The sequence below is a fragment of the Scomber scombrus genome, chromosome 17 (genome assembly GCF_963691925.1).
Source record: "Scomber scombrus chromosome 17, fScoSco1.1, whole genome shotgun sequence".
Lineage (NCBI taxonomy): Eukaryota > Metazoa > Chordata > Actinopteri > Scombriformes > Scombridae > Scomber > Scomber scombrus.
The window spans coordinates 11,444,133-11,465,180 of record NC_084986.1 but is presented as its reverse complement, the minus strand read 5'-3'; the positions used below and the strand labels follow the sequence as shown (position 1 = coordinate 11,465,180).

The 21,048-nt window shown below is 39.2% G+C and overlaps 1 protein-coding gene and 1 long non-coding RNA gene across 2 annotated transcripts; one reads left to right on the top strand and one right to left on the bottom strand.

Annotated features, from left to right (window-relative positions):
• Positions 1 to 1,072: 1,072 nt before the first annotated feature.
• Positions 1,073 to 8,305, bottom strand: LOC133997782 (uncharacterized). Its single transcript, XR_009927312.1, has 3 exons — positions 8,140 to 8,305; positions 3,716 to 3,917; positions 1,073 to 1,637 (listed from the first exon to the last, which is right to left on the bottom strand). It is a non-coding gene; the product is annotated as an uncharacterized LOC133997782 (long non-coding RNA).
• A 7,386-nt stretch (positions 8,306 to 15,691) lies between these two features.
• On the top strand, positions 15,692 to 17,181 carry LOC133997605 (thyroxine 5-deiodinase-like). Its single transcript, XM_062437268.1, has one exon. It carries the CDS (start codon positions 15,710 to 15,712, stop codon positions 16,514 to 16,516), a length of 807 nt encoding a protein of 268 aa, XP_062293252.1. The 5' UTR covers positions 15,692 to 15,709; the 3' UTR covers positions 16,517 to 17,181.
• The last annotated feature ends 3,867 nt before the right edge of the window (positions 17,182 to 21,048 follow it).

Sequence of the window (21,048 nt, the reverse complement as noted above, 5' to 3'; positions counted from 1 at the left end):
AAGCACAAACCAAAGGGCGACTGAAGCACTGCTTTAGGCGTTAAAAAAACATATCCTGCTAGGGAATCTGATAAGAGTCATGACAGTGTTAAAGTGGAGTTTTTTTCAGATGTTAAGAAGAACAACAGGAAGGGCATGAGAATGAAAATGGAAAATACATTTTGCATTTAAGAGACATGAAGTGGTTTGTGGCACATCAATGATAAAAGACTTTTCAGGCACGATGGCCAGCACTTGACCTGAGGTAATCGAGGCATGTGATTTATGAAATTCTACACACAAGGAGATGCATTATGAACACTGAAGCAGTCTGTTTGAAGTCTAACTGTTGAGCTCAGTTTGCCACGAATCTTAACATTTAGCAAAGTCTTATGAACTTAGATGCCCCTCCTTACATAAGATTATGAGAAAAAGTAATAAAATAATGACAAGGGACTTCTTATGGAATTATTCTGCCACTGTACAAATCTTTTTACTATTTGTTGTATTTGTATTATCTGTTGTTTTTTTTAAATAGTAGGACAAACAGGCAAAAACCTAGAGAGTACTGTGGCACACATGGCTTAAATAAACCTGCTTTCTGGAAAAAATACTGCATCATTGATCTAGCATTTGATTGAAGGAAAAATGGCTCTAATCAAACAACTCGGCCTGTTAATCCTCCTCGACTAGGATGATGACGCTGATTTGGGACGACAATGTGTCATCAAGGGACGCTGTGTACCTCAGTGAGGACCCAGAAAATCTTGTGTGAGAGTAGTGGTTATTATAATTACTGAGATTCAGTATGTCCAGTCTTTATTGTATGCTCTACAGTCTAGTTATTTAAATTACACAGACCGGTCAGCCAACTACTCAGATTTCAATATGGTAGTGATCTTAACAATATCAAAATGATGATTTCACTATGTGTCAATAACAAATTTCAGAATGAAACGGTAGGTAGATTAAATAATTTTATTACTTACACTTTAAAGAGCTGAATTGTTACATTAACAGACAGAATTAATCAGCAAATGCTTTGATTATACATTGATTGTTTCAGTTATTTTACAAATAAAAGCACCAAACATTTGCTGTTTCCAGATTTTCAAATGTCTATAGTTTGCAGAAACTGAGTGAAACATCCTAGCAGTGTCTTGTGACAGTCATCTGACAGTCTTTGCTGACTTTATCTTGACCTTTGAACTTGTCTCTTGCAGTTTCAAATTTCTCACTACAACTGATGAAATTACTGTGTGCAGATATTCTGTATAATATTCCCCGTACATATATTCAATGTGTTTATGTCATCTCATTTTGTTTATTTGGTGAATGTGCATTCTGCAGGCAGTGGATAACCCTCACCTAACCCTCAACCAAGGACCAATTGAGGAGACCAGTCAGAATATACATTTTCAAAAAGAAATGCAAGTGATAAACCAGACAACATCGGTATTGTCCTCACGTGCCAGATGGTGTTACAGTTGAGCTCATGTCTTGGTTTTACAATCCCATATTGTAATCGTCAATCATTGCTTGAGTAAGGGTAGGTGTAAACACTTCACTGGGGTCATTGGGTGGGCACCCTCCTTCTTTGGTTGATAGGCCCATGCAGCAACAGTACTTCAGGAGGATCAGTTGAGTCTGGGTTTCTTCTGTCAGTGATGGATAACATTGCATTAGTTGCTGTCATGTTGTTTGGCCTAATGTATGCTTTGAACCTAACTACCCTCCTGAACTCACATACATCATCAAAGTGTTTTGTAAGGTTGTCAAGGAGCTGGATGGCAACACTCTCCAAGAAAGCCAAGTCCTTAAAAAGAGACTTTATCAGTGAACTGTCGAGAATTACTGAATGGAGGGGTAGATTGGCCTCAGCACTACACCTTCTACCCATGGATGTAGAAAGACAACTAAGTACAGCATCACAGGCAGGGCCCAGTTCATCCCTATGAAATGGTAAATGGTAAATGGCCTGTACTTATATAGCGCCTTTCTAGTCTTTTCGACCACTCAAAGCGCTTTACAATACATTTCATTCACCCCATTCACACACATTCATACACTGATGGCAGGAGCCAGGGTGCCAACCTGCACATCAGGGGAAGCTAATCATTCATACACATTCATACACCATTGGCACAGCAACGGGAGCAATTTGGGGTTAAGTGTCTTGCCCAAGGACACATCGACATGTGGACTGGAGGAGCCGGGAATCGAACCGCCAATCTTCCAATTGGTGGACGACCGCTCTACCTCCTGAGCCACAGCCGCCACAGCTGAAAGTTGCTATGCTAGTGCTGTTCCTAGGGGGCTTGCTTCTACACCCCTTCCACAGATTATTCCTGGACATTCATCTTTGGTTTTGTGAACACGTTGCCTTGTTAAATATGCAGATTTTGTTTTTTAATAATGGAACTGGCACAGTATTTTCCCAACGTGTAGGGTTTGGGTGTGATTAATCTATTCTCTACTGAGAATACTGTAATGATGGCAGCAAGCCATTATAATTGTTTCAGAGCACGTGCACACATTTATGGGGCATTTATTATTAGAACATCTGCCTCCTTAGACTTGTAGAGTTCATCTCAGGTTGTATCTGTAATGGATTGTGTTTATTATACTATAGTGATAATGAGGCCAGCTTTATGGCTTTTCTTGATAATATTTGACCAATTGTACCTGCTGCTGTTACCGTACAGTGATATGACAGGAAGTACATAAGAAACTTCGCACTATGCAACTCTTGATTTTACCACTGTGGAGCACTCTCTATTGATGACAGTTTTTTGTTACAAAACAGATGTTTTAAAGGCCCTCCAGTGTTACATTAGGTTCCAACAGTAATGGATGTTTACTATTCACTGTCTTGATAACCTTAAAGTGCCTTTTCAAATAATGTTTTGATGTTAAAAAAGAGGGGTTTTCTGATTCTCTTTTTTTACTGCAAGAAGTTAATGATGGAGGTAAGAAAAATTCTAAACATGTTAAAATCCTGACAACAGTGCACTTTGGAGTCAATGGTAGTACAATATTGTCAGACCAAATACAAATATTTTGTGATGTGTGAAGAAATGTGTTTGTTTATTACCGCATTTGCTTCCTAACAAAATGTTGTAGATACAAGAGTAGGTATGATCAAGCAGAGGGACGTACAAAATACATAATTTAAATAAGAGAAATCAGCTTTCAAAAATAACATAACACATGCAACTTTTATACCTCAATAGTGTCAGAAAAAAGTGATGTCAGTTTAACTGATGACAATCAAATAAACTTTACATTAAAGAAAAGCTTTAAATGAATAGAAGAAAACCATATCGGTTTAACAAATAAACATTTAGTGTGTAAAACAATACAAAATTGTGAGTAAACATAATTTTAATATGTCCACCTGATGTATTTCTTCATGTAAATCCAACATGCTTTTTTTCAGTATGTGGCTAAAATTTAAAAAAGATCAGTAATCTACGAGTAATATTACAATTTTCGGAATGTACATTCTTGGCAACAGCATGCACCCACATGATATTAGTAAATGAAAATGATGACACATCAAAGAGGGACTTTTTACACTCAAACCAGCATTAAAGAAATGCAATTAAATACCGTATTGGCCTGAATTTAACACAACCTTAATTATAAGAGGATCTTCACTTTTTCCAACACCTCTTTTTTGGGAAAAAAATACTTCTTGAATAAAACTTACATCGTAATATAGTTACATACTCACACCCTATCCTGCCAGGCTCTTGAAAGCAGTCAAAAATGATTTTCTCCAGCAGTTAGTGTTTATAAGACTGCCTGTTTGTCTTTTTGAGCTCCTTTTCATCTGTGACAGTGGTATTTGGCAGCTTGACATTTTCTGCTTCTGCTGTGGAGACGTCGGAAGATGCTTTGGACTTGTTTTCACTCGTCATGAATTCATTTCCTCCCTTGCAGAAAAACACGTTACACAAGCTTTCAGAAACTCCTGCAGGTTAAACTGGATTAACAAAATACTAGGACTGACTGACTCTAGCACACTCACTATAAACAGACTTCAAGACATTCGCTAGCTTAGCAACATTAAGACCACAAACAATCCATTATGCAACACTCCATGTAGGTCTTGGTTTTGCACCAATACTTAATCCATTCAAAAAAGATCTGATGTGAACATGTATTCCTGGGGGAAAAAAACATCTTATAATCAGACCAACACAGTACTTACTAATGTATATATTTTTAAGTAAAATGAACAATTACAGCCAACAACGTTCAGCATCCTGCAAATTGTATTGTTTTACATTTCTACCAGCTGCTATATTGTAGGTATTCTACTTCATTGTCAAATTTGTTTCAATGTCTTCAAATATTTACAGCTCTGTGGACATGAATCTGCAGTGGCCTCTTCGGATTTAATTTATGAGAGAACCTGTCAAAGTAAACTAACTTTCAAAGCAGAGGCCGGTATACACAGACAGCATTGAAATATAGCTTCCTATGTCCAAATATCCTGTGTTTAGACAAGGGGGGCTCCTAAAGCTGGTAAATCCCAAAAATATATGGATGTATTAACACTTCATATGTGAATTATTGTAATGTTCTAGGCACTCGTCACATGTTACAACCATAGTTTCAGTGTAATGCTGACCACAACTTTATTTCACTGTGTTACAGTAAGTAAGTGTCAACTCAATTTAACAAACAAGCTAATATTGCATTGGGAAGAGGACGGGCCTTTCCTGTTTTTTATTAAATATATGTGGTTTTGTATTACCAATCAAAGATTTCCTAGTTCTGGCAATATACAAGGTCAATCATATACACATATTGGGGTAGCTCTGGCAGAATAATGGATCAGTCATTACTTTTTACAGCCTGTCTGGCTTAAATATGGGCCAGTTCTGGCAAAGCTGGCCTCCGGAGTAGGGGGGACTGCAGCCCAGTGCTGGCAGTGTCAGTTAGGTTTTAGCACCAGACTGGGACCAGCTTAGGTTAGGTCTGCCATTTTTGTTGGGGTGATTGCGGCACTATGCTAGCAATGTCGGTTCAGTTTCAGCAGCTGCACCCAGACGAGTGTACTTGAGCTGATCTGGGAACCATACTTGGTTTATTAATTTTGGTCAGAAACACATTTTTGTTTTGAGTTGTTTCATATTTTTTGTGCAATACTCTTTCTTGTTGAGTTAAATGGGATGATAATTACCACTTCCAGTAAATTTGAAGCTATAGTTAACCAGTTAACTTAGCCTAGCGTAAATACTTGAAGCACCTAGCCTGGCTCCATCCAAAAGAAACAAAATCAGCCAACCGGCAACTCTAAAGCTCAGTATCACTGTTATATCTCGTTTGTTCAAAAAGCAAAGTGTAAAAACAACACATTGTGGTTTTACAGGGGATTATTTATTAGCTGGGAGCAATAACCCTGGAGTGTTAGTGCCTACATCACATCCATCGAGACTCAGAAATCATTACAAACAACTGTTAAACTGTTGGTGTGACAATACTGTGGTTAAGGTCTGATTAGGTTTAGGCACAAATAAGCACTTGGTTACGGTTGGGGAAAGATCATGGTTTGGGTTCAAATTGTCAGTTAAATGATGAAAGTTACTAATTTTACTTCCTTAAAATTAGGCAACCTTTGTCATCATGGCAACATAAACACCACAACAAAAAAACAAAACAAAAAAAACATTCTGATTTGCATTTGGAAACATAACACTCGCGGTTGGAAATGGGAGGCGAACAGTGGTCTCCTGCAGCAAAGTCTATTTTCAGCCACCTATTTATCCAGCCATCCTTCCAACATGAAAATGTGTCCCTTGCATAGACATTATGAATGACGTCTGTCACTCAAAGCATAGACAAAATATATTTCCAATAGAAATACATTAGTTTCAAAGTCATGCTAAGTGTCATGAAAAAATGCGAAAATTCATGTCTATGTACACAAATCTATAGATTACATTTCGTGACTGTTTCACAAACTGTTGTGACAGTAAACTGTTATAAGCTTACAGTTTTGATAAGATTCTGCAAAGTAGTCTCCCACTTAACCTCTTAGCAAAGCACATTATGTTATTTATTTCACTTGACATCTCTCTTTATAAAGCAAGGAATCTCAACTGTCTGTCTGTATGTTTGTCCTTCATATGTCTAGAAAGTTCATTCGATCGTCTTTATACTTGGCAGATGTATAGCTGAGGACCCAATGAAGTGCAATGTTAAGGGTGAGGATGTTTGGATACGTAATAGGTTTAATTAATGTTTAAGTGAACAGAAAGCCACTCAGCTCTGTGTCTGAGTGCAGCAGGGGGCTGTTTGATAAAATCACCATCATATCACAACAGGTTGGGGCTTCTTGGATCAGTTAAACTGCCCGAGAAGTTTAGAGAAGAACAAGCATACACAGGAGAAAAATAGGAGGATGGAGGAAGTAAAACTAGCCACTAGGAGGACAGAGATGTTTGTTTGGCAGCGGAATAAACCAATGGAGGGTCATAAACTGGTTGTAGGGTTTAATCTGTTAAGTCTAACTGGTGAAGTTTCTGTCCTGATATAAAGTATTCAATTCAATTCAATTAATTCATCGTCGTTTTAATTGATACATTTCTCAATTGTTACATACATATGCAGTTCTTGAGAAATAATAAGCCCGTTCCGAAAGGCACGTTTTGAACAGGCACTGCTCTAGTGAAACAAATAAGATATAATCTGTTCATTAGTTACCTTTGGACAGAGACTGAAATGCTTTATGTTCATATGTTATGTATCATATTTAACAGACAGACTCTCGACAAGAAAGTGAACATTATTTCCGAATAAAATGACTCCCTTAAAAAATGATGTGATTTCAGTGTATGTCTGCATGTCTAGTGTGGTACAAAGCTATGGCTACATTATATAAATATGTAGGCCAAGGCAAATCTGTGCTGCTCTTAATCTAGACACACTATTTTTAAGATTGTTACTTCACATTCTTGCCTTTATTAGACAGCGAGACAAAAAACAGCACAAAAAACAGAGCACAGAGTGGATGAAAGTAAAAAAAAGTCCCAAGCCACCTCAAACACCAGATGTTAACAGTTCAGCATGGAGTAAAAGCAGCACTATATTTTGTATTTCTGCATTTTATGTTGAGAATTGGACCTTGTATTGTCACCAAAAATGTCAACAAGTAGCATGTGGGGTATGATTCTGTTGAAACTTGCCAGCTGTCTAACATTAAAGGGAATGACATGTGAATTCTGTTTTGGGGGATTCTTTACTCATTAATAGTTTTTTTTCCAAGTAGGTCAAATAAACACTCAATTCCAGGAAGACCTATTACAAGAAAGCCGCTGTTATCATGCCCTAATGACAAGCAGTCTTTGAAACACACTAAAAGATTGTCTTGGGGACTGTGGGGAGGAGGAAGAGGGGGGGTTGAACAAAACATGAGTGAAATTCCTGTCCAAATCAAAATCACATTAGTAGCCTTGCTGGATAAGAACTATGTGCTGTGACATTTGAGAATAGTGTCTCATTTTCACAACAATGGCGTATGGAACCTCGACTGAAGCACTGTGTTCCAGCTTTATCTGCTTAGTTTTGGTGGTGTTTTTGGCTGAAAAGTCAAAGGAGGCAGCGCGACTCATCTCTGAGCAAACTGATGACCGCGGCAAAGGAACACGGTGTAAAGCATACATATCTTCCGAGCACTGACTCTTTATCAATACAACAGATTAGTTGTTTTTCAGAGCTAAATGACCAGGCTGTGTGTGATGCCATAAAGAAAAGCCGCCCTCTCTAAAGACGTGCAATTTGGTGTATCAGCACTGTTCTCATGGACAAAGGACGCTGGTGATCCAAGGTGACGTATCAGTGTGCATCGAAGGCTCCATGCAGCCACAGCGGCCCAGACGGATTAGCCTGAGAGGGACTACATGACGGTTGCTTAGTAACTACAAACCTACTCAAATGCTTGACGAACATAGGGGACAGGGCTGTATTTTGACCATGAATAGTCACAAGTGCTTTTTATTGCAACATTACCTAACATTGAACTACATACAACATGATGTACAAAGGAGGTGACATACACATGATATATATGACATTACAATCACCTGGTAGCCATAAAAAAGAGTGTTGCAATCAGTGTGTGTGTGTGTGTGTGTGTGTGTGTCCTACCTGAGACGTGTGCATTCAATGACTCTCCAGTGGCCAGTGTACTAGTAGTGATTTCAGCTGGATCCCTGCCACTCTTAGTGCTTTGCTGCAGGCTCTGCCCGGGCTGTTTTTCCTATTCTGGGATGTCCTTGCATGACCCGCACTTTCATGCCAAAAACCGGGCTGCGTCTAATGAAAGTATGGTTCCAGCAGTTTATTTCAGGAAAAAAAGAATCTCTGAAAAAAAAACACAAAAAACAGAATCAAGGCTAGGGCCAGTGCCACTCTGCCAGTGCTTCATTAAGCCATACTTGTCAAGCCGGCGGTTGAGAATGGGAAAAGTAGCAGTAGCTGTGGGATTGTGGTGACAGACTAGGAGGTTTAAAGAGCAAGAGGTATTTACGCAATAATAAGGGAGCTTCTGTGGGTTTTTCCAAGAAAAGGAGACCTTCAATTCTTGTTTTTCAGAGGAAATAATGTGGTATAAGCGATAAGAAAAATCTTAATGAGCTACAAAACAATCTCTTTTTTATATATATACATTTTCTAATATCTTAATTAAGCCCTGTTTCAAACAAAAGTTCTAGGTACTTTGGACACAGAGGAACTAATACATTTGAAACTGTAAGTCCCTCTTGTGCAGTCTCATTTATGTTTCCACTGTATCTGAGGAACCAAGTAGATCATGGAAAATTAGACCCATTAGGAATTTTAAAAATTACAGTCATGCTTGAACCAAAACACAGCATTCACACATGAGGGAAAAAAAACAACAACATGTTCTGCGTATTTACTGCTGCGTGAATTGGATGTAATAAATGAATGAAAAAGAGAAATGCAGAGGAGGATAATGAAACTAAGAGCGTTTGTCTTCACAGTAAATCATCATCTGGGTGTTTGATGGCTATTTATTTGTGCTGTAGAACACAACAGCTGTGAACCAATCAGAATACAGCATTTTATTTCTCTCATTCACTGCTTTGTTCTCGCAACTGCCGCTCCCTCTCTTCATTCACTCTGTAGCTCAGTTGATCACCACTGTTCTCTTTCTCTCTCAGCTTGCTCACATTCTTTTTCTCTCTTTTTAAAAAGAGTCGGGAAGCCCACAACAAAGTCTTCTTTTAACTTTATCAAACAAAGAGAAATGGGTGCGTAGGTGCTCAAGTGGTTAGAGTGCGTGCCATATACGCAGCCAACCCCCGTTCGAATCCCGGTCAGAGATCCTTTGCTGCATGTTACTTAATTAAGACTCTGGTTCCTGTGATGGAAATGCAGATAGAGGACCTGAGTTCCTCAAGAGATTCTTAATATCTTGGGAAAGCTTCTGAGGTCGAAACGCAGCTTTATATGGTTTGTATGTTATTGTTGTAGGTATGCACATTCATGCTGTATTAATTAGACCCAAATAAAATTATACCATGATCACCTGACATCTTACTGTTAAAAACTGGAAAAAACTGGATGGTGAAGGTGTTTGTTAGTAGGGGTGGCGGTTGAAGGGTGGTAGCATAATCTAAGCAGTGAAAGTCAAGGTAAGTCAGAGTCCTATTCATCCTGCCACATTTGTAATCATGCTTAGTATGTACTAAGGAATCCAGCGGTCAAAGTGTGTTTTTGAGTGTTTCAGTGCTGACTTATACAACATACAACATATGAGCTTTTGGAAGTATTCCTGGGATGACCTTTTTGACTATTTGGTCACACGAGATTGACACCGAGCTGATCTTAGCATAGCTCTAACGATTATGAGAAAATCAGATTCAGCTCGAGAAACTGACCCTGGCCAGGAATTCTCCACGAGCCAGCACACATGCTCTTTTCTTCCTGTAGCCTGGGTGTAAACAACTGAAAGACGCCAGTGGTCTAATCCAGATCACAGCAGCCGTTTAATAGACTGGTGTGGCGAGACCAAATTCACAGGAACTCCTGATTATAGAGTGCAAAGCGTCTAAATGGTTTCTCTATTACAGACTAAGATCAGGCGCTTTGTACTTGATGGGCAACGTTTCGCACTTTTATGGTAAACCCCTTGTTTGGCATCATTTCAAAGATGTTAAAGACAAATTACACATATAAGTAGCATTTAATATCATGCATGAAAAGAAACTGCTCTTGGTGCTTCTCACTAAGCTTATTTTATTGTTTTATCTTTCAACATTCAGGATCTTCAAAGTGTGGATCTTACATCATCCACACAGCTCAAAGAAAACATTTTTTCAGTTTATTCAGCGGTCATGGATGCATCAAACACTGACAGCAATTAGATCAATGCATTCACTCTGTAACAAGTGTTTAAATTAATCAAGCCGTTTTATTACAGCTGTAATATGCAAAGCTTTTGTACACAGAACATGCGTCATCTTATCAAAGTCATGTTAAAGTCAATGAAATGAAAAATACATTTTCTCAGTTTTAATCACGTGTACCTATGTTTGATTTTTCCTTTATCTTTTGTTACATGCTAAATATATGTCAAAAATCTGTATCACAGTAATTTTACATTAAAATCCATCTTTTCTCTTCCTGTATAACAGTTTCAAATGTTCAGTGACTCATCCTGCGGTCAGGAACGTTTACAAAGGATCATCCAGTCAAATGTGACTTTGGGCAAGTAACTAGCCACGCTGGTTTTATAAAACCACACTTAACTGTTTGTGGATCGCAGTAGCTGACAGAGCAATATGGATAGAAAGAGATGTGTGTGATCAGTGGGCAAACATTTTGTTTTCATTTCCAAAACAATGTGGTGGCTGAGGTGTAATTCATTCATCTTTAACCTGTCCCCCACCTGATCTAACAACAGGTAAAGGAGGCGTGTGTGGAGCCAGTCCCCTGTGGCTGTTTCTCTCTGTAGTATGGACGGGTGGATCGATACTTAAATACTTACAAACTTCTTATTTGGTATTGATTGATTTAAAAAATATCAATAATAAAATTATATAAATACAAAATGTGGTTGGTTCCAAACATGTTCAGTAGTTTTGTATAATATTTGTGCCAATAAACACTATTGCACCTGCACTAGTCAAAAGCATATCCATGTACAGTAACACCATTATCAATTATGGTGGAGGTATGTAAAATTCATCGTTTATTAAATTAAATGGTATGAAAGTAATATTGAAAAATCACATACCTACTTAAGAAATGATCAGTATCAATATCAGTATTGTTAAAATTGTAACAAGTTAGTATCGGTGTCAGATCGAATTTAAAAATGTTGGTTTCGCCCATCCCCACACTGCAGATCTGTATCATACTTAACTGGGTAAGCCCCGCCGACTTTTAGTGGTCCTATCAAATGGGAAAGATTTGACTGGGAAATACATCCCAGTGCAGACTGGAATGATATGAATTAAGATTGCATGTCAAAGTTAGAATGATTGGTTTCATGAGACAGTATGTCATCAGATAGCTGGATTCAAGAGCCTGAGGGTGGTCCATTTGCTCATCAGCATCTGAGTCACTTCCATTTCAATAGAGAACATTCTGTTTGCCCTTCTTCAAAACCTTAATCACCAAATATAGTCTGTCTTTCGACTTGCACAACATATGTCAGATGAGCAAGAAAACATTTTACGGAGGTTTGGCACAAAGTTCTTATTTTCAGACGTCAGAAATGTTTTGTTCCACTCTGTCACAGGAAAAAAGTTAACGCACTTTGGCACACTAATTCATGACATAATGAAGAAAATCTAATGTATTTCATTTAGGAGAGTGCCCTTTTCTGTATGACATCAGTATATTGAATTACATTCTTATTTTCTCTTTTCCAAGTTATTAATGGTCAGAAGTGAATCCAGTGGGCCGATAGTCACATTGTTTTGATGAAAAGTATGCTGTAATCTAATTTAAAGCTCCTACATGGGACTTATTCTGTTAATTCTTACTGTATAACCATATATTCACATAATTGTACTGTGAAATGACAGAAACATTTGCCATGACATAAAACAGGATATGAATAAAAAGTATTGTACACACAGTGTTTTTTGTTAAATGTGTCATACTGGGTGGCTTTCCAGCTTCTGTTTCTGTGTAATGCATGATTAACTTCCTGATGCGGTGTCTCTTTGGATAAATAGTGCAAATTGATGGCGTTTTGCGGTGTATAGCACCTGGCATCTCACTACTTTATTTACTAAACAAACCAGCTTCACGTTGTTGCACATCTGGTTTGTCATGGCCATTTCTCATCAGGTTATCTGCTGTTCTCTTTAGAGTTTTTCAGGCACCATCAGAGGCCTCCTGAATCACAGCTGCTAAACAGTTCCAGGTGCCTCCTATCAGCCCGGACGTCTGTGTTGTGAGTACAGGTGTAGTTCTCAGAAAAAAATTCAATTTAAATGTAAGGAGAATTCTGGTTTATTACAACTTGAATCTTATTTACTTGGACAGGACCATCAGTTTCATCTAACATAATAACACCATATTCACCAAGCCTAAGTGCTGAGATTTAAAGGAAACACAAGCAGCCAGATAATCAAACAGATGTTAAACAAACCTGCAGGTTTGCCACATTTATTTGCAAGATGAAAGAGTGAAATTATGATCCAAACTGTCCGTTGCAAACATCTGTTGCAGGTTACAGCCCGTCTTCCTGGTTCAACTTTGAAATATTTTCCTTAGTTGTGTACAAACACAGTTTCCCTGTGAACTGAGGGATTAGTAGTGACATTGCAGGTGTGTTCACTTTTGGTTTCATCTGCAGAAAGGTGGTTCAGATCAGGGCACAGATCCAATCTGCTGCTAGTGGAACGAGTATCAGCCATCGCATGCTGATATACTGTACATTAAATATAGTGTCCTCGTCAATGCAGTTACACTGTAAAATTCAGTGTTTACACTATTGGTTACATTCATACAGCCATGGCAGGCTGCCAACTCAGTTTTTAATGACACAGCAAAGCCTGGCCTCATGTTGACTTAAGTATTCAAATGAGTTCTGTGCAGTAAAGTTTACCAGATGTTACATTTGCAAAAAGAGGAAACTGGAACTTTTTAAGCTGCCCTGAGTTGAGGAATCAGATTCTAGTATTGGGAAAGAAATGTTTTATCGTTACAGATGACTAAACTTTTGTTTTTTCTGGTCTGCTGGGCACTTGTGTTAGTTCCCAGATCTCAGCAATTACTTAACTGGAAATCAGACACAAGTGGTAAGATTTATTCTCAGGAGGAGTTGTTGTGTTAATCTTCACTGGTGTGCTGTGTAGTTTCTCAGCTATGTGGGAACTGTATGGTCTTCTTTTTCCACTCCTCACTCGAGTTCTCACATGACATAACAGTTGATTTCAAGCAGCTGAAATCTGACTAATCTTATGATTTATCTTTCTGCAGAAAATTTCATATTTCAAGGAATCTCGCAGAGGCAAACCAACAGTGAGATAATGCATAAAGCCAAAGTGTTTTTTAAAAATAAATCATAACAACTGATTCAGCAAGACAGACAAGAAACCTGTTTTGCTTCCTCACTGTGTTCCAGGTTATTTCTTCGTCTTGTCATTCAACTCACACTGTCTCATATGCAGAAGGTTTTCGTGTCTGATTTGAGTGTACTGATGAATCAATTTGTGGCACATTTACATAAGGCTCAGACATTTTTATGTATGAGAGGACTACAGCGCCTCTCCGACTATCCTTATTTTTTCTGCAAGGTGATGAAGGACCTCTTCAAGCTTCTGCCTCCTCTCTTTTCTCCATCTTTTGCTGCCTCCAGATGCCACTTTCCTCACTTATATAAATCATCTCTCCTCTTCATTGTCCTGCGCTTTGCATCTCCCATCCATCTCTGCGGTGGTTCACCCTGTAAGTATTACCTCTGCCGACTCCTAGGGTCTCCCGGTGTGCACAGCATCTCCTCCATCTCTCTGCATCATTCTGACGAAATGTGTCTGCTGATTTCAAAGCACTGATTGTGAGAATGTTATTCACTGCAAACAAAAATATCTGTGGCAGCGACTCATTTTCTGATCACGATGTGTTCTATATTTCCATCTGTTTGTTAGAGGAGGTGGATGACATGCAACACATATGGAGAGAGGGTAGTGATAGGAGGAAAGACAGAGGAAGGAGGGGATGAAGAGAAGTGGCACAGTAGTGAAGGAGGACAGGGGGCAGGGGTGGAGGTTGGGGGTGTTATAGATGATCTACAACACGCTGGCATGGTTATGGCATCAGAGAAACAGATCCAAACGTCACATGGACCCCACCTCGGCGCTCTGACACCTGTGACAATGTGGAACATTTGGAAATGATGAGACTGCAAGCTATAGCCAAAGGTTAAGATCACACTTTGCTTATTGACAGATGTAAACTGCAATCTCTTTGTATCTTAGTAGACAGAATGAGCCTTAAAAAGAAGAACACAGTAATAACACAGTAATAATTTTTTTTTAAATTCACTTTTTATTAGCCACATACATCCCACTGAGGCCGAAAACATGTTTTGTGAGGAAGTCCTTGAAAGCCGCAGACATGATCATACAAAAAAAGACAAGGAGATAAACAAAACCAACAAAAACATTAAACTGAACTTGAAACAATTGACAAATTATTTATTTACAATAGATTGTCTCAAATTTAGCCATAACTATCAGATTCCTCAATTCAATTTAGTATTGAAACACATGTTAAACTCACCTGCAACTGGCTCCGGAACATTCATTGGAATCACTTGTGTGTTGTGTACACCTGCACAATTTAAGACAAATTCATTTTAAAAAGTCTTGCAATAAATGCTGCCTTTAAAAAAAAAAAAAAGCTTTTAATGCTTTCAGTGAGTTTATCAAAGGGGTGTTGAGAAGTACAAATTATTGGCCTAAATATACTCAGAATGGGTTTTTAAAAAACACATTTTAATAATTTCTAAATATTTACATTTTTAAGTGCTGTTGGCAGATTATACAACGCCAGGCTTTCTATCGTTTCTCATGTTGTGTTGAGTGTTCAGGGGCCCAACCAGAGCAGAATGACTCATCCAGCCTACAGTCTGTGTGAGTCCAGCTCCGTCTAGTGGCTGCACAGCTTCCTACACCCGCTACAAGAACTGAGTTCACAGACTGTGAATGAAGTAAAGTCAGATGTTTTTTTTCCCTTTCTGACTTTCATGACCAACCGTGCGTTCAGCTACAACCAATTAAAACTAATCCAAGTGTCTGACATTGATATAAAAAACATCCATCCACTGTCATGTTTTGTCGACACGTGGATTGAAGACGCTGTAATACAGACTGCTTCGAGCGTCTCTCTCTCTCTCTCTCTCTCTCTCTCTCTCTCTCTCTCTCTCTCTGTCCCTTCTCTCTCTCTCTCCCTATCTATCTCTTACTCCCTCTGTCCCTCTCTCTCTCCCTCTCTCTCTCTGGATCTTTGAAGCCCAGAGTTGACGGGAGGTAATCCCCACCATGTGAGTGGGCGGTGCGGGTACCGGAGGCGTGTTTTTTCTCTTTTTTTCCCCATTATTCAAATGCTGCTGTACCTATAAAAAGAGTGCCTACGTGCGTCAGATAGTTTTCTCCAATGGGTAAAGGTGACTAAATAAGCTACTAGTAGTCTCTCTCGCCGGCCCAGTCGCATCCTATCGGAAGGGGAAGAGATGATGCACGACTCTGGCGGTGTCCAAATGGCGAGGGCGCTGAAGCATGCAGCCCTGTGCCTGATGCTGCTGCCCCGGTTCCTCCTGGCCGCAGTCATGCTGTGGCTCCTGGATTTCTTGTGCATAAGGAAAAAAGTGTTGCTGCAAATGGGAGAGAGGCAGAACAGTCCTGACGACCCGCCGGTGTGCGTCTCTGACTCTAATAAGATGTTCACCTTGGAGTCCCTCAGGGCCGTGTGGTACGGCCAGAAATTGGACTTTCTCAAATCTGCGCACCTCGGGAGTGCTGCGCCCAACACTGAAGTGGTGCTGGTACAGGAGCGTAGGAGGGTCCGGATACTGGACTGCATGAAAGAGAAGAGACCGCTCATTCTTAACTTTGGCAGCTGCTCCTGACCGCCATTCATGACGCGCTTGGCGGCGTTTCAGCGCGTCGTGAGCCAGTACGCAGACATTGCGGACTTTTTAATAGTATATATCGAGGAGGCTCATCCATCGGACGGCTGGGTGAGCTCGGACGCTCCTTATCAGATCCCCAAGCACCGCTGCTTGGAGGACAGACTGAGTGCCGCTCAGCTGATGCTCACCGAGATGCCCGGGAGCAACGTCGTGGTGGATAATATGGACAACTCATCCAACGCTGCGTACGGAGCATACTTTGAGAGACTTTACATTGTGAGGGATGAAAGAGTGGTGTACCAGGGGGGCAGAGGTCCAGAGGGATACCGGATTTCTGAGCTCAGAAACTGGCTGGAGCAATACAGGAACGATCTGATGAATTCCCAAACAGCGGTGCTCCATGTGTAGTTGAAGATGCTGAACTGCCTGCTGCTCTGCTCATTCTGCTTAGGTGTCCAACCCACAGTGCAAAATATTCAGATGCTGCTATCAGATGTTCGCACATGGCACATTATGTTGTTTTCCTTGCGTAAAGATATTCAGGACTCTTTGACATAATGTTGAAGCCTAAAGGCTGTAGGCTGTTATGTTATGCTTGTCTTGACCTTAATTGATTGCTCATAGCGATTTTTTTTGTGTATGGAAAAAGTCAGGTGAAACTGGATTAACTAGTGATCACAATTTTTCTACAATACTGGTGTGTGTGTTTGTGTGTGTGTGTGTGTGTGTGTGTGTGTGTGTGTGTGTGTGTGTGTGTGTGTGTGTGTGTGTGTGTGTGTGTGTGTGTGTGTGTGTGTGTGTGTGTGCGTGTATGTGTGTGTGCGTGCGTGCGTGTGTGTGTGTGTGTGTGTGTATGTGTGTGTGTGTCAGGCTAATATCTCACTCTGGTGTTTCTGTGAAGTTCGGTTTTTAAAAGGCATAGCCAGAAAACCGGCACTGATGTTTCTGACACCGGGAGAGTGGGTTCATATTAGCAGGATGCCTTCCTCGACGATCGACTGCCAAACGATGTAATGTTGAAACGATGTAAATGAACAAATGTTTTTAATAAATGTCAGATCACACATTGATTTAGTGTTGACTCAAAAAAAAAACACTTAAAGATCTTCCTTTTATCATTTTTCCACCAGGTAATGCACGAGAAAAAAAAGGAGGAATTCACCTTTAAACTAATTTTTGTGGACACTTGTGAGTTTGCCCCCATATTTAATGACGCCATAACTGCTTCTTATGCACCTTTATCAGATGTTTGTCTACACTTGTATGTGATTGTTTATCTTACTGTTGTGATGTTTTTTGCAGACTTAACCCTTCTCTGACTGCTCTCCTCTAATCAGGCCAATTCAGGTCAAAGTGACCCACCGTCAGCACAGTAATTAATATTGTGTCCTCGTGGCTAATTAGTAAATATTTTACTATTAACTTACCCAGCCATGAAACATGAGAAATATGGGGCTTGATGTCACTTTTGCATGTGCAGGACAGAGGACAAGTCATGTTTATTTATACAGCTCTAAAGAAGTGGGCCAGTGAATGTGTGAAATGGTTAATCAGATGTGATCATGACTCATGAAAGCAATGTGATTATCAAGTGAAAAGCAGAGGTCAGAAAAAAGCCCCAGAAGAATTTCCAAATTTTACAAAAAGTCCTTTGAATTTTTTGGGGTAAGGGTGTTTTGAATGTAATGTCATTAACTTTATTGAATTTAAATGTAGCTTATTTGGCAGCTAATTTGAGGAATTGAGTCATTACTCATCCTTGTAGCTTGGTTTTCTGATTCCGAAGAGTGAAAACTGTATATTCTTGCCAAAAACAATATGAGGACTGCATCATGTGTGGAGGAAAGCACACTGTCAAAGAGTAGATCATGAACGTGCTTGTTAGAAAAACGTCTTTTTTGATCAAATGTTTTTTTTTATGTTAACACGGAGCCGTGACATTTTCTATAGAGAGATCAGTCTGAAGAAACAATGGAGAGTTGAGCTGATTAGGTGGTGTGATGCAGTGATCAAGGCGTTTCACATCTTTAATCTATCTATCTTTATCTCACTCACTTTCTCATTATTTCTGGAATCTCTCATTTTCACTCTCTTCCTTCATGCCTCTCTCTTACACACATATATATATATATACATGCACACACACACACACACACACACACAGGAATTCACTCGCGGACACATATAATTAGGATTAGAGAGCAATGTGATTACTGTAGATCCCACGTGGCCCAAGTCTCTTCTGTGTGGTTTAATGTATTCAGGTTTCTTCGTGCCTCAGTTGATTCTCATTATATCACCACATGCATGCACTGTATGGCTGCATGTCCTCATGCATAAATGTATCGTGCTGCAAGGGTGAACTGAGAGCAGGGGAACTTACATGCCCCCTCTCCTACCTTCCTGAAAACTCCTTCACTGTTTCTATGCCAAAAAAAAGAGAAGAAAAATAAGCGTCCCCGTTTAACCCTCCCCTTTCAAATCAATTGCATCCCTTCAGGCGCAAACATAGTGATAAAGTGATAAAAGAGGGCAGTCAATCAGTGACATCTGACTAAAGAGCTTTTAAAATTACAGTGGTGACCTGAGACTGACTGATAACATGAGAAGGGGGGATTGGGGGGAGCAAGCACAACGAACCTTTGACACTCTGCAAAAAACATCTGTCTTGACAGGTCATTTTATCGGAAACCTGCTTTCATCTCTCTTTGCACAAGGAAACATTCTCAAAAATGTTGTCGCTACCTTGATTTTGATTTTCAAGTCACCACTCCTTGTTTCAGGAATTTTACAGAGGTTTGTGTGTGTGTGTGTGTGTGTGTGTGTGTGTGTGTGTGTGTGTGTGTGTGTGTGTGTGTGTGTGTGTGTGTGTGTGTGTGTGTGTGTGTGTGTGTGTGTGTGTGTGGAAACCCTATCCAAATGTCCAACCCGTGTTCCCATTTGGTAAAAGGCTGATTTTTGGTTAAGTTAGATTAGTAGTGATTATGATTACTGTTATGGTAAGTCTCCAGCAAATGATTGTAAAATTATGAAATGTCTGTGTGTGTTTGTGTGTGTGTGCACGCGTTTGTCTTCACAACACACAAGAAAGAGGATTATTACACTCTATTTGCATTTGCAATAGAAACAGGTGAAATAATAAAAGAAAATCACAGTTTAGAATAGTGACACCTTTGGTACATGCAGTGCGGCATATATGAGCCATGTGGCCGTCAGACTGAGAGGCCAAACACTGATGATACAATACAATATGTGTTATGTGTTTTATTATATCATGGCACTGAGTCAAAAAACACGGTCTTCTAGGAAATAGCCTATTTTCAAGTAATGCTCTAGTATAAGAGCTCCTTCTGAAAATAGACAGAGATATAGTGTGTGTGTGTATGTGTGTGTGTGTGTGTGTGTGTGTGTGTGTGTGTGTGTGTGTGTGTGTGTGTGTGTGTGTGTGTGTGTGTGTGTGTGTGTGTGTGTGTGTGTGTGTGTGTGTGTTTGTGTGTTTGAAATGTGACCGACGTGCCTATTCGTTCTAGTCTTTGGTCCATGACAACTCTGCATGACAGATTTATCATAACCTCCCATTTATTTTACTTTCCTTCTTCCTTCTTTCTTTCATTCCTTCATTTTTTTTTATCTCCCTCTGTTTTTTCCTCATGTCTTTCTCTCATTTCTCCCTAATTTCATTTTCTTCTTCAACTTAGCTAATATCTTGAAAACAGATGTATAATAAAAGTTTTATAAATTCAACTTCTCTTCTCAACAATAAGACTTGAGCATATTTAACCTACTAATAATTAATTACATAGATGTAATTAAGTTAAAATAAGAGTTTTAAGGCATTTACTTGTAATAGAGTTTTTCTGCTCACATCATTATAACTTTTACATATTAAATTATCTGAGTACTTCTTTCATTATTCCCATTTAGAGTCAAGATGTCTCACTGTCCCAAAAGCATGTTTGATGTTTTTGCTATCATTATCTGTCAACAACTTTGTGTAATTTTGTTCAGCTGTGATAAGCTCCAATATCGTGAAATGTGATTTGATTCGGAACAAACTATTTCTTTGCTGTCTTGGCGGGCACACAACAGATTTCTCACTGAGGCACTTGCTGGTTAAATAAAGTTATTAACTGTTGGATAACAACCTTCTCCTCTCATAATCCTTCTTGTAGCGAGCTGAGAATTCCACAGAGGTTCAACCTGGGACTCACGATTTACAATCTCAATTAGCAGATGATTTTATCCCAAAGCAACGTACATCTGAGTGTCGATACAACACAAGCCAGGATCTAGAGAGGAAAGAACAACTTAAGTGCCATAAAGCTTAGTTTCAGTTCAAGACTTAATATCAAAACAAAAATAAAATATTACTGTCACTGCCTGAGGTAAGATGTTCTAGCCACAAATTGGTTTCTCTTTTAGACTCTCAGAGTGTAACATCTTTTGATTCAAAGTCCCATTGCATCCTATGCTGTTATGTTATGTTTACATAACATTATTTGTATTTAAAGCTGTACTTGTTAGTATTTTTATATAAACAATGGGCCTTTTGTAATATGAAACTAGCTAGTCACTCATAGTGACACACATTATTTTGCTCCATGTCTGTTGGATGTTTAAATAATCAATTGTTTGCTTATGCAATGTGTTCACTATAACAGAGTATAACACATATATCTGTGTTGTGTTTATTGCTACTGTCCCAAAAAGTGCCAAATCAGTAAGCTTATTTGGCATTTCTTTATAAAATATATAAGGTTGCAAAGGTTTACATGTGAAAGTATTGGATTTTTGTCATTTATTTTAATTTACTGTGTCCCATAGGTTGCATTTTGGATTTTTGTTTTATTGTATTTTGTTGTTGTTGTTTTTGCTAAACTTTGCCTCCATGACTCCACCCCCTGCATGCCAGATTACCTGCAGACCCCAAGAAGCCTATA